Source organism: Abramis brama (assembly GCF_963993115.1).
Source record: "Abramis brama genome assembly, chromosome: 23".
Taxonomy (NCBI): Eukaryota; Metazoa; Chordata; class Actinopteri; order Cypriniformes; family Leuciscidae; genus Abramis; species Abramis brama.
Genome location: NC_139985.1, coordinates 23,445,679 through 23,463,717, shown reverse-complemented (window position 1 = coordinate 23,463,717; position 18,039 = coordinate 23,445,679). Strand labels below are relative to the sequence as shown.

The window sequence follows — 18,039 nt, the reverse complement described above, 5'->3', positions numbered from 1 at the left end:
CATCTTCGGAACACAAATTAAGATATTTTTGATGAAATCTGAGAGCTGATCACTCCTCCATAGGTTTCTATGTGATTGAAACTTGCTGGCCCAGAAAAGTTATTAAAGAGATCGTATAGTCCAAGTGACTACAGTGGCTCAATCTTAAGTTAACCAAGCGACGAGAATACTTTTTGTGCACAAAAACAAACAAAAATAACGACTTTATTCCACTATTCATTTCCTTCTCTCTGGGCCTCTAGTTGGTTCACGTAGTGTTTTTGCGCAGCGCGTCTGTGTTGCACGTCACCACGTAGGCTCACTATTGGCCGACGCTGGTCATGTGTGTGATGCGTGATGACGTGTAACACAGACGCGCAGCGCAAAAACACTACGAGGCCCAGAGAGAAGGAAATGAATAGTGGAATAAAGTCGTTATTTTTGTTTGTTTTTGCGCACAAAAAGTATTCTCGTCGCTTGATAAACTTAAGATTGAGCCACTGTAGTCACTTGGACTATATTAACGATCTCTTTAATAACTTTTCTGGGCCAGGAAGTTTCGGTCACCTAGCAGCCTATGGAGGAGTGATCAGCTCTCAGATTTCATCAAAAATATCTTAATTTGTGTTCCGAAGATGAACGAAGGTCTTACGCGGTTGGAACAACATGAGGGTGAGTAATTACTGACAGAATTTTCATTTTTGGGTGAACTAACCCTTTAACCATCTGTAATGATTCAGTATTATGGATTTTGTTTTGTGTTTTGATTCAGATATGGATATACATGATATACAGTTTATTACATCAGACTGTTGAAGGTTTAACTGACTTATATATTTATTCTGATAATTCATGGATACAATTCATAGATATATTTATAAGGTCACAATTTATATTAGGTGTTTTAAACTACCATTTAGCTAACATTCATTCATTCATTCATTCGTTCGTTCGTTCGTTCATTCATACATTAATAAATAAATAACTTTATATTAGGCATTCTTAACTACTATTTACTATTTGATACAATGCACTTATTGTGTACATACGTGTTTTTAAATTGTAATTATATTTTAAAGATTTACCTGCATGTTATTACAGCTGTAATTCATTTCTACAATTACATCTATGATATCACTGTTGACTCTTCCATTACACCTTAACCCACCCTTAAACCTACCCATACCACCAAACATGTCCTTAACTTTACCTGTATCCAACCACAAAAGCAGCACAAGTGTTTTGCAATACAATATGAGTGCAATATATACATCATATTTATTATTGATGTAAGTACATAGCAGTTAAAGACACCGGTAACACTTTATTTTACAGTGTCCTTGTTACATGTACTTTCCATAGTAATAACAGTAAATTATGCATAATTACATGCAACTAACCCTCAACCAAATCCTAATCCTAACCTAACCATATAGTAAGTACATGTACAGACCCTTTCCAAAAAATTTGAATATGATGGAAAAGTTTATTTATTTCCATAATTCCATTCAAAACGTTAAACTTCCATAGATTATAGATTCAGGGCCCACAACTTAAACGATTTCAAGTATTTAGTTGTTTATTTGTACATAATTTGGGCTAGGGCCAGCTCATAAAACCCACGAAAACAGGATTTCAAAAAATTAGAATATTACATTAAATCACACAGTAATTACACAGTGATACCATGGTCATTGAACCAGGTTTTGGTTCTTTTGGCAGTGTGGGCAGGTGCAAATCCTGCTGGAAAATGAAGGAAGCATGAAGTGCTCTGAAAATGTCCTGGTAGACGGCTGCGTTGACTCTGGATTTAATAAAGCACAGTGGACCAAAGTCCTCTTTTCTGATGAGAGCAAATTTTGCATCTCATTTGGAAACCAAGGTCCCAGAGTCTGGAGGAAGAATGGAGAGGCACACAATCCAAGATGCTTGAAGTCCAGAGTGAAGTTTCCGGTCATCATGTCATGTCATCGGCTGGTGTTGGTCCACTGTGCTGTCCACTCAACGCAGCCGTCTACCAGGACATTTTCAGAGCACTTCATGCTTCCTTCAGCAGACAATCTTTATGGAGATGCTGACTTCATTTTCCAGCAGGATTTGCATCTGCCCACACTGCCAAAATAACCAAAACCTGGTTCAGTGACCATGGTATCACTGTGTAATTACTGTGTGATTTCATGTAATATTCTAATTTTTTGAAATCCTGTTTTCGTGGGTTTTATGAGCTGGAAGCCCAAATTATGTACAAATAAACAACTAAATACTTGAAATCGTTTAAGTTGTGGGCCCTGAATCTATAATCTATGGAAGCAGGGGCGTCGGACTGGGGGTAAAACCAGTACTGATTACCAGGGCCCCAAAGGGAGAGAGGGCCCTTGAAAAGTCTGGAATATATTTTATGTTACCTAGATATTTTCATTTCCTAATTAAATTTCATAATGAATGTCAGATGAAATGTAAAATGAGTGTATTGGCTGAATAACTTTGTTGATTGACTGACTGGTCCCACCCCTTGCTATGCGCCAAATGGTTTAGTCCATCTGCACGCATTTTGTTTATGTTAGTTAGTTCAGCATCTGGAGGAGCGCAAACTTCTGCTGTAGAAATGTCTTTCTCAAAGCAAGGCAGATCAGGCCCCCCAAAATGAAAGGAACGACATTAGAAGGAAAGAAAACAAAATGAGGGGAAACAATTGGTAACTGACTTATTTTCAAAGAAAGGTGAGCACAATCTAGAACACGAAATCTGTAGTGCTAAACTGCTTGAATATCTCCGCGATCGTTAGTGCTAAAAATCAACTGAGACAACCCACTGAAAGAGCAGAACATACACTTTCAGATGATAATTTGGTTATACATGTAATCTGAGGAAAAGGCTAAATAAATAAACTGTACACTAACAATGCTGTTTGAACAACACACCATTATAATAGCCTAAATTGAAACCTGTTTAATTTTAAATGAATAGGCTATAATATCTAAAATTAGCAATAATTAGCAATTATATAGCCTACGTTGAGTGTTATATACAAAAAAAAAAAAATTGTAATATCATTTAGCTTAAACTTAGTAACCACAGTAAAGTAGGCTAGAGAATGTTGAAAAGAGGTTTGAAATGTGTGTGCACACATGACAAATTATCAGGCTACTCTAAGCACTTACAGTTAATAGTTATTACGCTATAAATATCTAGGTCTACAGATTCATGTGTGCAGAGGCCATATTATTATTATTATTTATTTTTTTGAGGAACATGGGGGCCCATCAGGACTGCCTATGCATAGGGCCCGGGATCTTGTGTTACGCCCCTGTATGGAAGTTTAACGTTTTGAATGGAATTATGGAAATAAATAAACTTTTCCATGATATTCTAATTTTTTGGAAAGGGTCTGTAGTTGCTTAATATTACTCAGTACTTAAATATATAATTACACTGTAACAATGACACCTTAAATATAAATAAAGTGTAACCAGACAGACAAACAAACAAATAAATAAATGAACAAACAAACACAGACAAACAAACAAACAAACAAATAAAACATACATACATGCATACATGTTAGGTACTGTGACCACCCTACATATAGTTGGGTCACAAAAATATTAAATTGTATGTATATATATATATTTATTTTTTTAACCTACATATATCTATTTCTGTTTACACGTGTATGGGTTTTGTTTTGTTTACTTTGGTGCGTTTTGGTGATTTTGCACTGAACAGTTCAGCTGCAGACGACAAAAGATAAGACCATTCAGCAGTACAAATCGAAGCTTTAAAGGCTCCACCGTTTTTTCATATTATCATATTAAACTATGTTATTCCCTTAACTAAGACGAGTTGATACATACCTCTCTCGTCTCAGTGCGTGCCATCAATCGCTCTGGCGCGCGGCGACACTTTGATAGCACTTAGCTTAGCCCAGTTCATTCATTAGGATCCAAACAGAGATGAAGTTAGAAGCGACCAAACACCTCCACGTTTTCCCTATTTAAATACAGTTACACGAGTAGTTACACGACCAAGTATGGTGACACAAAATAAAATGTGGCGCTTTTCTAAGCGGGTAAAAAGGATAACTATAATGTATGGCGGAATAGCACTTGGGAGCACTTCGACTCGGCGCAGTAAAAAGTCACATTGGTTCTAATGACAGAAGTGAGAGGGAGAGGGGGAGAGGATTTTTCAGGAGTGATGATATTACTGCGCCGAGTCGAAGTGCTCCCAAGTGCTATTCCGCCATACATTATAGTTATCCTTTTACAATAACATGATGAATATTATAATGTTTAGACCCGTGTTTACTGTTAAATACTGTGTTTGTGGATATCTGTTAAAACGTAGATGTTTATAATGTGGTAACAATAATGTTTCATATTGAGCAGCAGCTCGATCGCAGTCTCTTCACGCGCTGTGAGTTTGGGTCACTCGCATTTGAAAAGCAAAATGCGCCAAACATTAGGCTACATATTTTTACTCCAATCTCATTTCAAAGTAACATTTGAAGTAACATATGATAATCCATATATTTTTTCTCGAGTGTAGTGTTCCTTTCTAATTATTTAAAGTTATAGCCTTTCTTCCCCCCCAAAAAATGGATTTATGTAAAGTTATTACTCTGCATTCTTTGTGCAAGTTACCTCACAGTCCCACCAGATAGGGCCATGAGAGAAGGGTCTGTCTTCCTAGGTGTGAAACACATCAATATTAATGATGATTCACGCCCTTCTTGCATACAGCTTTCTTACACAAATCATGTCTTACAAAATTTTCAAAGCAATATATTGTTTTATCTGAATGAGTGGGAAGGATGATTTTCACATAGTTTTGAAGCAAAAATCATAGGCTACATGATTCAGTTTTCAAAAGTCTTGTGAACAAAAAATACTTATTTTTTCACAAATCATGCATAAACGTCATTTTCTTAAAAAACTACAAACTTTTACATACATGCTGCTCACATATTATTGTAGCAGAGTTTTTGCTGGATACAGTGTAATCAGACTTTAGCCATGAAAATGTTACAAGTAACAGAAATAAGCACAAATGCACAAAAAGCACAAACAACCCCAGAGAGTTAAGAAGAAGGTTCTGAAGAATCTTCATGATGACATGGGTCATGTTGGCACAGAGAGGGAGATACATCTGGCAAGAGAGATATTGTATTGGCCACATATGAAAGTTACCCATGAGAGACATACTGGTTGTAGTCGATCAATTTACCAGGTATGCTCAAGCCTATGCAACCAAGAACAAGGCTGAAAGAACAGCGGCAGATTACATCACGGCCAAGGAAGAGAGTTTGAGAATGAACTGTTCAAGACCTTAAGTAGACTATCTGGAGTTGGACATTCAAGGACCACGCCCTTCCACCCCCAAGGCAACCCAGCTGAGCGATTCAGTAGGACTCTCTTATAAATGCTGAGAACACCCCAAGAGAAGGAAAAGGAGCACTGGAAAGCCGATCTAGCATGTGCTGTCCATGCTTATAACTGCACAATACATGAGATAATTCTCACCCTTCTACTTAATGTTTGGACAATCTCCTCGTTTGCCAGTTGATCTAATGTTTGGACTGAAGAAACAGATGAGTCTCCGACAAGATATGCTGATAAATGGGCTGCATGAATGAAAGAAGCATTAAGAATTGTAAGTGAAAACAGCAAACTGTCTAGTGAAAAAGGAAAGTATGACCGTCAGTCAAGGGGAATCACTCTGCACCCTGGAGATAGACTCCTTTGTCCAGAATACGATGAGAAAAGGTGGACTAGAAAAACTTAAGTCTTACTGGGAGAAACAAATCTACATCATTAGAGATCAACTAAACGACAGCCCAGTATATAGAGTCATAGAGAATGATACTTCAAAAATGCGTACTCTACACAGAAATCTGCAACACCTTGTAAGTGACTTATCTGTTGACCTACCTGTTCCGTCACCTGTGTAAGAGATGCCACCTGCAGTAGGAAATGGGAAGAACAGAAAGACGAGGTCTAAAGCACAGATAAATACTTCCTCAAACAGTGACACCACTGAGTCTGAAGAAAAAAAATACAAACTACTGGGTAAGGATACTAGAGAGTACAGTGAAAAGAGATAACAATCTACAACCTACGTGTTCAAAGGAGAGAGATCCAAATCACAGACAATCTACAGAAGAACTTAAACTTCTCAGTCTCTGAGAACCTAGAAGAAAGAGACAAAGCAAACAAAAAGAGCAACCTACAGAAACACAAAAAGATGAAGAATACTTAGCTGCAGAAACAAACAGATTAGGGGTGTGCGATATATATCGTCTGCGATAATATCGTAATTGTAGTTTTAATGATGTGCGATTTGACATTATCGGGTATATCCCTCACACACATCCAGAGAGTGCATGAGTTCACTACGTGATGTAGTCTTGTAGATTAGACTAGTGTGGGTGCACATTTAGATTGCAGGTTTACCTGCGTGATTTAGTCTATATTTATATCATTTAATATAGTTAATAAATATCACAAGAAGAGTGATTTTTTTCTCTCCAGATATCAGCATGATAGCAAATGTGGTATTGATTTTAGTCAAGTTTAATAAACAAGAAGTTAATATTAAGTGGCTTACATTTTAGACAACATATTGCCTGTTTTTGCTCTATTTCATCAAGGGAAATAGTTCAAAACAAAGCCACAGCACTGCAATTGCGTCTCTGAGCAACACACGGTGGCGTTTCCTTACTGAAGGAATCAGCTTTTGTAACAAATCAGTTGAATCAATGATTCAATTCCTAGGACAAATGCTTCATTCCTGAATGAATCGGCCATTTGAATGGATCGGTTGAATCTCAGTGACTCACTCATTAACGGTGACTTGCTGCCACCTACTGGCGGTTTTAATTTATTTCACATTTAAAGAATCTTTTCATATAGTCTGTTTTAATTAATTCCCCAATGTGAATGAATCTTTTCATGGTTTATTGTCATTCAACCAACAAGTTAATGTGGTTATTTAAATAATATTTGGAGGCATTAGTTTCTTTGTTGGGGAGAGTACAGTTGGGTCACAAAAATATTAAATTATATGTAGCCTATATATTTCTTTTTTTTTTACCTACGTATGTCTATTTCTGTTTACATGTATATGGGTTTTGTTTGGATTACTTTGGTGTGTTTTGGTGAGTTTGCACCAAACAGGAGTGCGTTTCCCGTACAACGACGTAACTCGCTGCTTCACTACTATAGTACAATGCATCGTTGAAGAAATCAACTAGCTAGTCACGACTGTTTTCCGAAAACATATTGTTGCAAATTGGTCGTTCAACCACGTTGGTTAATGATGTCACGCACCTGTTGGAGTAATAACTTCTTTTAATGAATCTGTTTGAGATCGAATTAATACTAGATGTTTTGCATTAAATTACGGACATGGCATCTGAGGACTATTTATAATTTTTCTCATTTATTTTGCTTTATTTCCAGATTCAATCATAGGCTTGATCTTACAGAGCACGTTCGCACATGCGTAATCTCTTGACAAATTAAAAGACGTAAATGACATTTGTATGTATTCTAAATAAAAGATACAGATTTTATTGCATGTCAGCTTTCTTAATTGGCTCAAGATGAAGATTTATTGAGTCCACATGTCATGCAAACAAGAAACTATACCACAGGTCAAGAGCTGTCGTTCCAACCACTCAAGTTTGCGATGCTGTTTGCGAATGTTCGTTAGAACTATGTTTTCGGGAAACAGACTCCTTGAACTGTATGCTGATAATGGCGGAACTTGCGACCATAGTTGGCTAACGATGCTTTTGGGAAACGCACCCCTGTTCAGCTGCATTTTCCGAATTCTGGGTGGCAGTAGAGAGTAGAGTTACCGTGATGACTGTGGCACATCCTCAGACAAAGAAATCGTCTCGTTTACGTATGGTAACCCTCGTTCCCTGAGTAGGGAACGGAGACGTCTCGTCGGAGGAGTTTCCAACGAATTGGGATCACGCTAGGGAGACCAATTGCCTTCGAGTGAAATAAAACGAGCCAATGAACATTGGCATGCAACATTTGCATTCCGCAGCCCGCCTACGAGAACGGGTATAAAGGCGGAAGCAAGCGCATACACAAACGCTTTTCGCTGAGGAGCCGAACGGTGTCCAGTCCTCCGCGAAGGTACAGCAGCATGGCGACGGGACGAGACGTCTCCGTTCCCTACTCAGGGAACGAGGGTTACCATACGTAACCGAGACGTTCCCTTTCGTTCGGGAACTCCTACATCTCGTCGGAGGAGTTTCCAACGAATTGGGATCCCTAATAAAACGCCATGATGCTGGCCCCTTCCAGCGCCCTGCCTAAGCTTCAGCAGCAGTTTCTTGAAACTTATCTCTTATGTGCGGAAGCTTAGTTGGGAAGAGTCACACTGCTGTTCCGCAAGACCCGCTCAGTGGACATTGGATAACACTGGGAAAGCGTGCCCAAGATGTAGAAGGGAACGCTGCGGAGCCCAAGCCTGCCCGAAGGGAGGCACTAGGAAAACACATGTGCACTAGCCCGTAGGGTAGTGAACACATGGCAGTCTCTGAGGTAGTCCCAGCCCGGAGGGTGGGAGCGTACTCAGCAGAGACGACAGATAGAATCTGTCAAGGGGAAGACACTGGCTAACCCGGAGGGTAACCTAACGTGGAAAACACCTATGGGGTCCCGTAGGGACCACTACATAGGACCCAGCCTAAACTCAGCTCAACATAGAGGAAAGGCCTGGCGACCGGCGATCCGCCTCGCCTGTCGCTGGAGGGGGTGATGGAGGAACTCACGAGGTTAGCCGTTTGTTGGGTAACCAACGGAGCAGAATAACGCACGTATCTAGCCCATGGGGCGAGAATGGCGTAGCAAGCCGACACTAACCTAATTCCTCACGCTACTGGCCGAAGGAATGGGAGGAAACAGGTTCTACACGATGGCTATAAAACCTAGCGAACGTGTTAGGTGTCACCCAGCCCGCAGCTCTACAAATATCTGTCAGCGAGGCACCTTGAGCCAAAGCCCAGGAGGAGGCAACACTCCTAGTAGAGTGTGCCCTCAACCTAGGTGGACAAGGCACGTCCTGGGCTAACCTCTGCTTGGAGACAGCCTTCCCCTTCTGCTGGCCTCCGTAACAGACAAAGAGCTGGTCTGAGGTCCTAAGCTTTGCGTCCTGTCAATGTAACAGCGCAGAGCGCGAACAGGACAGAGCAAGCCAGGTCTGGGTCTGCCTCCTCCGGGGGCAGCGCTTGCAGGTTCACTACCTGATCTCTAAACGGAGTGGTAGGAACCTTGGGCACATATCCGGGCCGGGGTCTCAGAACAACGTGAGAGAAATCCGGCGCGAACTCTAGGCACGATTCGTCGACCGAAAATGCCTGCAGGTCCCCTACCCTCTTGATGGACGCCAAAGCGAGCAGGAGAGCTGTCTTCATTGACAGGATATTTAAATCGACTGCATGCAAGGGCTCAAAAGGTGGATTCTGGAGTGCTCTGAGCACTAAAGTCAGATCCCAAGAGGGTACGGGGTGCTGATTACGAGGAGGATTCAATCGCCTAGCAAGCGCATACACAAGGACCTGAGGACCAGGTCATGCTTTCCCAAGGACTTACCTTCTACTGCATCGTGATGTGCGGCTATTGCGGCAACATACACTTTGAGGGTGGAGGGAGACAGCCTTTGCTCCAACTCATCTTGCAGGAAGGAAAGCACGACACTGATTGGGCAAGTTCGGGGGTCTTCCCGGCGGGAAGAGCACCAATCGACAAATAGGTTCCACTTCAACGCATAGAGGCGCCTTGTAGAGGGGGCTCTAGCGGAAGTGATGGTGTCTACCACAGCCTGTGGTAGGCCACCTAGAACCTCCGCGTCCCATCCAGGGATCAGACATGAAGTTTCCAGAGGTCTGGATGCGGGTGCTATAGAGTCCCCCGTCTCTGAGAGAGAAGGTCTTTCCTCAGAGGAATGGGCCAAGGAGGGGCTGTCGCGAGGAGCATGAGTTCTGCAAACCAAGTCCGGTTGGGCCAATAGGGTGCAACTAGCAGGACCTGTTCCTCGTCCTCCCTGACTTTGCACAGTGTCTGTGCGAGAAGGCTCACTGGGGGAAACGCATATTTGCGCAGACCCTGGGGCCAGCTGTGCGCCAGTGCATCCGTGCCGAGTGTTCCTTCGGTCAGGGAATAAAACAACTGGCAATGGGTCGTATCCGCAGAGGCAAACAGATCTATCTGAGCGGCTCCGAAGATCCCCCATATCAGCTGGACCACCTGGGGATGGAGTCGCCATTCTCCCGGAAGTGGCGGTTGTCGTGAGAGCTCGTCGGCCGCACGATTGAGCGCACCAGGGATATGAATGGCTCGAAGCGACCTCAGATGCTTCTGACTCCAAAGGAGGAGATGGCGGGCGAGTCGCGACATACGATGGGAGCGTAGACCACCTTGATGGTTGATGTACGCAACGGTTGCAGTGCTGTCCGTATGGACCAGTACGTGCTTGTGCTTGAGAAACCCCTTGAGGTGACACAAAGCTAGGCGTACTGCTTGCAACTCTAGGCAGTTGATGTGCCAATGCAGTTGGGGCCCCGTCCACAGACCCGAAACTGCATGCCCGTTGTACGTGGCCCCCCAGCCGTTGGCAGAGGCATCTGTGAAGACCACAGCATGCCTGGACACCTGGACTAGAGGCACTCCGGCCCGTAGAAATGCAGGGTCCGACCAAGGACTGAAAGTTTGGTGACAGTGCGGAGTGATACTCACCCGGAACGTGCCGCTCTGCCACGCCCATCTCAGGACTCGATCGTGAAGCCAGCGCTGAAGCGGTCTCATGTGCAGCAAGCCGAGCGGCGTTACCGCGGCTGCGGCTGCCATATGCCCCAGGAGCCTCTGAAATTGTTTCAGTGGGACCGCTGACCTGCCTTGAAAAGAATTAAGGCAGTTGAGCACTGACTGGATGTGCTCCTCCGTGAGGCGTGCAGTCTGGCCGACCGAGTCCAGCTCCATACCGAGATAAGAGATCCTCTGCGTAGGGCAGAGTTTGCTCTTGTCCCAGTTGACCTTAAGTCCCAACCGACTGAGATGCTGAAGCACCATATCCCTGTGTTCGCACAACAGGTCTCGCGAGTGAGCTATTATAAGCCAGTCGTCGAGATAGTTGAGAATGCGAATGCCACGTTCTCTCATGGGAACAATGGCCGCCTCCGCGACTTTCGTGAAGACACGTGGCGACAGGGCCAGTCCGAAGTGTAGGACTTTGTACTGATATGCCCGACCCTCAAACGCAAACCGTTCTGTGAAGAGGAAGAATCGAGACATGAAAGTACGCGTCCTTCAGGTCGATCGCTGCAAACCAATCCCGGGGACGGATGCATTCGAAGATGCGTTTCTGCGTAAGCATTTTGAACGGGAGCTTGTGAAGGGCCCGATTCAAAACTCGCAGGTCCAGGATTGGCAGTAACCCACCGCCTTTCTTGGGTACAATGAAGTAAGGGCTGTAGAACCCAGACCTCATCTCGGCTGGAGGGACCGGCTCAATTGCGTCCTTCGCCAGCAGGACGTCGATCTCTTTCCGCAAGACAGGGGCATCCTCTGACCGCACACGGGACGCCCCTGTGGACGCCCCTGAACCTGGGAGGCCGGCGAGCAAACTGAATTGCATAGCCGAGCCGGATGGTACGGGCGAGCCACCGGGACGGCCTGGGAACGCTATCCAGGCTTCGAAGAACCGTACCAGTGAGCCGACCCGGACCACCGGCGTACCCGGGGTGGGGCAGCAAGGTGGAAGGCAGGGACTCGACTCCGGAGGCCCTGAGGTGGCCGGAAGTGGAGTCTGGGTGTGACATACAGCACCAACCTGCTTCCACGCGGGGGCAATCGACAGGGAAGGCACGGAGGCATTCGGCTGTTCGTTGCCGCAATGCGAAGGAGGGAGGGGAAACAAGGAACGACGCCCGAGGGGATCGAGTCCAAGTATCCGCACCTCCCTGCCCAGTGGGAGATGAGAGTGATGAGGCCGAGGCGGCATCACTGTCATCTGAGCACTGGAATGAGGGGAATGAGAGTGGCGAGGCAATACTGCGGTGCGCACTGTCATCCTGGCCCTCTTGGACGGAGGAGACTGGGAGCGGCGAGGCAACTAAGCGTCGTCCTGAACTACCAGTCTCGACCATTCGACCGTAAGGGGAAACGAGGAGCGAGGCCCGGGGGCAATAAGTCCGGGTACAAGGCCGTAGCCCTCACTGTCATCTGAGCGCTGGGGCCCGTGAGTGACTCAGAGGAAGTGGACTGCTCAAACTTTGGGTACCGCTGACTGAATGACCAGCGGCGGAACAGAAACGAAATTCTCCACCCGGCCCTCCTCCAGGGGAAAGAGTGGTGATGACACGCACTTCCGAAGAGTAGACATCACATACTCCGGGTCGCTCCTCTCAGGGTCGTTTCCCTTCCCTTTGCTGGGGGGGAAACGAACTCCGAGCGGGCTGGTTTTGAGGCGCTTCTGGACCACCAGTGTGGACATCGTCTGACCGAGGGCCGGCGCTGTGACTAATCATGGTCAGTCACTAAGCGCAGCTCCACCCCGAATCAGAACTACCCACGTGCACTGAATGTGCAGGGGTAGTGAGAGAGGAAAAACTTCTGCAGATTTAGGCATGTTTGGCTTGCCATATTGGCACCAAAATGCTTCCATACTGCCAAAATTTTTCACACACATCCAGGCACTTTAGACCCAGGAAGTGTGGCTGTCGAGTCTGAATCTTCAGCACGAGAACACACCATTACAGTAGGAACTCAGCATCATTTTCAGAGTATAACAGCCCTCTCTCCGATGTAGCGATCGACATCTGTCCTCCCCTGGGGCCCCGAATGAAATGCTTGGTCCCTCATGAGAAGGACCAAAATCCCATTCAAGCCTCGACGGCACACGGCACGCTGAGCGGCTCAAGCCTTTACGAGAAAGGGGAGATGAACAACGTGCCGACGTGGTCATGCACTCATGAGAGAACATGAACCACCCATGAACGCAGTCTCAACACACTGATTAGGCATGTGAAACAGCGATCATGGCCGTCAACCAGGCATGTAAGACAGTGAACGTGGCCATCGCCTTGATGACACACGGCACGCTGAGCGTTCAAGCCCTCAGGCAGGACGAACAACGTGCCGACGTGGTCATGCACTCATGAGAGAACATGAACCACCCATGAACGCAGTCTCAACACACTGATTAGGCATGTGAAACAGCGATCATGGCCGTCAACCAGGCATGCAAGACAGTGAACGTGGCCATCGCCTCGATGACACACGGCACGCTGAGTGTTCAAGCCCTCAGGCAGGACGAACAACGTGCCGACGTGGTCATGCTCTCATGTAGAGAGCACAAACCACTCACGAACACAGTCTCAGCATGTTTGCGATGCGCTAGAGGAGTGAGTGGTTCGTGCTCACTGTAACCCTCAGATCACCAATGTTATTCGCCAAAGTAGCCCTCTTCTGGAGCACCAGAAGAGAAACTAGATCGGGAAATAAGCAAAGGGACTCACCTCATAGAGGCACGCGAGTCTTGATCTTCGCGCATTTTGAGCGCCGAATGACGCGCGATGGGTTGCCGTGACAACCCGCGCTGTCAACCGCCGCTCGACGGCACACGGCACGCTGAGCGGCTCGAGCCTTTAAAAAGGGGAGACGAACAACGTGCCGACGTGGTCATGCACTCCTGAGAGAACATGAACCACCCACGAACGTAGTCTCACACACTGATTAGGCATGTGAAACAATGAACGTGGCCGTCAAATGAGGACAGGAAACGATCGCATCCAGAAACACACGAGTGAAACGTCATCCTGAAAAGGACGCGATCTTCACTCGTGTTGCTCTTTCAGGAAGAAAGTATTCTCTTTTTTGTGCTGAAGCACACAGGGACCCAACGCGGCAACACAGCGGGGAAACTACAAGCCCGCTGTGCGCACTCAACCGTTTACCAGCTGTGAAAACAGCTTTTGAATTAACAGTGTGTAGACGCAGCCGGCAGACAGGAAATCGCGCGGTCGCTGAAACGCCGTCTCACCAACACAGAGAGATCCCTTCCCGAAACAGCAGACTCGTAGAGCGTAAGATAGATACAATCTTAAAGCTCATTCACTCAGAGAGGACACAACCAGTCAGCTCCGAAGCTAAAAGCGTTTGTGTATGCGCTTGCTTCCGCCTTTATACCCGCTCTCGTAGGCGGGCTGCGGAATGCAAATGTTGCATGCCAATGTTCATTGGCTCGTTTTATTTCACTCGAAGGCAATTGGTCTTCCTAGCGTGATCCCAATCCGTTGGAAACTCCTCCGACGAGATGTAGGAGTTCCCGAATGAAAGGGAAAAGAATATTTTAAGCAGCCACTAACTCTTGTTTCTCGCTCTCATTTACTCTCTAGATACTCTCTAGTTGTTTAAATATGTAATGCCTGTGGGCCCGGTGGGCCGGTGACACTTAAGGGGTGACATCAACTGGATCTTTTAAGCAATCAATAGCCGCTTTCCGACCATGTAGTTATAGGAACTTATAGGAACTGTCCACTTCTAAACAGTTCTATGAACTACTCTCCCCCAAACTTAGTTTTGCTGTTTGCGTTTGCACTGGCCATGTGGCCATAGGAACTGGTAGGAGGGGTAAGGGAGTGACGCAAGCGCGGCAACTTTTATTTTGAAGGCGCGACAGACCGTTATTTTGACGCGCTGAGAACGCCAGAGCAAACAATGCTCGCATTCTCTGTTTATTAGTTAGCGATCTGTCTAACAGTACTGTTTAATATGTTATTAGATAGAACTGTTATAGAAAGTAGACAAGTTGCGTTGGATTTTCTCTTCAGCATAAAGGTTTAGAGGCCCATCTATCACTGTTTTCCATGTTTGTATAGTTAGTTTCTGGAGTAAATATATAGGCTATAATCTGTGTGTTTACATATAACAGTTAGCCGTTTTAAAAATGGCGGGTGCTGGTGTTCCGCGTGCGTTCGGTCATCAGCGTACACTAACGTCACAGGTAGTTCCTATAGTGCTGGTTTAGACCCTACTCTGAAGTAGGACCTAAATTAGTTCCTCCAAATGGAGTTCCTAGAACTAAAATCGTTCCTAGTTCCTGCGGTGCGAACACGCCGACATCCGGGTACTTTAGCCAATAGTTCTAGGAACTGTGAAAAGGTTCCTCCGGTCGGAAAGCGGCTATTAACTATTGTCTCTCTCTCTCAATTACTGCAAAGATTTTAAAATGCTTACAGTCCCCCCCGAGGACTCCGGGACCTGTAGCAGTAGGTGTCAATGTACTGTAAATATATTTTACAACACTTTTGGGTTACACTATTTGGTAACTCTTTATTTTACAGTGTCCTTGTTACAAATCTTTCATGTAGTTACCATAGTAATAACAGTAAATTGTGCATAATTACATGCGACTAACCCTGAACCAAATCCTAAACCTACCCTATATTAAGTAGTTCTATAGTTCTATAGTAGGAGTTCTCCTCAGGCCAACGAACAAACAGTGTATGATTATGATTCAGTCAGCATTAAAGGTCAGAAGTCAGATTGAATTGGAACAATCAGAATATTATCCAAGAGAATGTGCAAAAAGAATGGAATGAAAAGTGAAAGAGAATGGTCAACACTGTAATTATAAATGTTATTACAGAAATTAAGCTGTAATTACATGCAGGGGTTTTTTTTAGTACAATGTACAATGTAAACATGGATGTACACAATAAGTGCATTGTATAAAAATTCTTAATTTAAATGTTAGTACATAGTCGTTAAAGACACCTAATATAAAGCGGGACCCACATATTGTAACAAGATTTATAAACTACTCATACAATACAGTCGGACTACAGTCTTTTCTGTTTGAACTTGTTGCTTTGTTGTTCTTACACTAATAAGTTTACCAGTTTGTTTTAATGTAATAAAATAAATTGCAAACCCTGGCAATTTTTGATTCCATCACCAGTGAACCCTTGTTTGCACTGGCATTCATTTTTGGAATCAATAGGCTTGCAGGTGGCATTCTGGTGACAGGACTGGCAAATGTCAGCAAATCTGCATGGATCCAGCACACTTGTAAACCAAGCTATATTAAAAAAAGAAGAAAAAAAAAAGATATATATCAATATAAATATATAATAGAAATACAATTATTTTCAAAGATGGATGCACATGAATTACAGACCTGTTATTTGTCACATGGTCACATTTATGTTATTTGTCACATGGTTAATACAATTTAGCATAAAACGTCCTGTTACACAAATGCTTGCTTTCCCTACGGTTTTGTACCTTGGTTTCAAACACCAAGTCTGATACTTTCTTAAATTAGAAAATTAGAAAATTCTTAAATTAGATTTTTTTTTTAAATTTTTTTTTTTAAGAAATCTGTCATCTAGATCACAAAAATATCTTTACCATCATGTTTCTGCAATAGCTGTTGTGTAACCAATTGAACAACAAATGAACACAATAAAATCACACACGATTGTGTTCTCAGTACAAGGGTAATTTTCATAAGTGTAAAAAAATAATAATAAGACATTGGGTATGTTGTCACATTAATGCTGACATTTGTGTGTGTGTGTTCATAATTGTTTTATTGTTTAAATTTAGCTGAAAAGCAAATAAATAACCTATAATACATTTAATACATAAATATGTATCGTTTGTACTTTATTTAATTTTATTAAAACTTGTCAATAAACAGCAGGTCCCCATTTTGACAAATTACGCAACATGCCGTCATGCTCCACTACAGGCGTCAACATATGATCAATATACTGTATATTTTTCCTGGCCAGTCATAGAAAGCTAACAGTCAATACTGTATGTACATGTATATAGGTATGTAGCAACAGAAACTTACTGTCAAAAATAAACATATCTTGAAAAATAGTATTAACTTGAGTAAAAAGTGTAAGAATTACTGACGAATATTATATATATAAATATATATAATTATTAGAAGAATAGATCATAGGATGTGATCAAAGTGACTTACCAGCGAAAAGCAAGAGTTTCATTGGAGAACTGTGGAAAAACTTCATTTCAGAGGTGAGGCTGGAATGTCTTTAAGCAGTGAATATCTGTGTGACGCACAATAGTTCCTTATGTCAGCTTCCTGTTTCTCTAATCCTGACCCTTCCTGTCCGGCTCACATGCAACTCACAAAAATATAGAGGGACAAGACAGCTCATCCTCACGCACACAACACTATTGTACACAATTATACAAACAATTTACTGATGATTCAAGCATACCTGAAGTCTAAATTGGCATAATCTCCAATGAGTTTGTGCAAAACCTGAAGATTCATAATATGTCACCCAGTATGATTTGAGAATGTTCTAATCTGTGTACTTCAATGAAAGCAAGTATACAAAGTGGTCAGTGTCACACATTTGCTTATGTGATTGTCATTGAAGTGTTATTGCTTGTTATTTGGTTACAAAATAGCTCACACTTCTTGCAGCCAAACACTTTACACTTTTTAGAAATTTCTATCAACAGAGTCTAGGTATCAGAGTTGGGTGGAGGTATATTTTTAACCACAGACCTCTTTGTTGTAGACGTCTGCAAGAAATGTGTGTTTGAAGATAAGAAACAAAACCACTGAGGACTGGCTGAACCACAACACCCACTAGATTACTTCACTAGCCAGCTGAAGCTGAAGACAAACTTTGACCTTTGTTTCAGGATTGCTTAATACTGTCCCTTTATTTCTTGGACACTAGATGTCAGCGGTCTCAAAAAGTATTTTTGACACTTAAACAGTCTGAATATCATTGCATTAGATAACAAAATGTCAAACCAAGCGGCATCTGCAAACAAATTACTTTAAAGATTTTCTCTCACTATTTGCATCACTTTAGAGCAATTGCTTTGTTTTTTGTTTTTTACCAACTGGCCTGGATGTTTCCTAAAAAAAACCTCACAAAAAAAATAAAATAATAATAATTAACATTGTTTCATCATTAAAACCTAACAAGCTTTTATAGTGAAATGTGTTACTTAAAAAGGTGTGTTTATGATAGAGATCACACAA

The 18,039-nt window shown here is 43.3% G+C and overlaps 1 protein-coding gene and 1 long non-coding RNA gene across 2 annotated transcripts in view; both read right to left on the bottom strand.

Annotated features, from left to right (window-relative positions):
- Positions 1-17,132, bottom strand: part of adgrl4 (adhesion G protein-coupled receptor L4) — a 40,622-nt gene extending 23,490 nt beyond the window's left edge. Inside the window, exons 1-2 of the mRNA XM_084101976.1 lie at positions 16,996-17,132; positions 15,931-16,077 (exon numbers count right to left, since the gene is read on the bottom strand). Of these exons, the coding sequence (XP_083958102.1) occupies positions 15,931-16,077; positions 16,996-17,041 (193 nt within the window). The 5' untranslated portion in view covers positions 17,042-17,132. The remainder of the gene's footprint in view (positions 1-15,930; positions 16,078-16,995) is intronic.
- On the bottom strand, positions 3,876-6,222 carry LOC311074935. Its single transcript, XR_014604410.1, has 3 exons — positions 6,098-6,222; positions 5,910-5,939; positions 3,876-3,969 (listed from the first exon to the last, which is right to left on the bottom strand). It is a non-coding gene; the product is annotated as an uncharacterized lncRNA (long non-coding RNA).
- Positions 17,133-18,039: the final 907 nt, after the last annotated feature.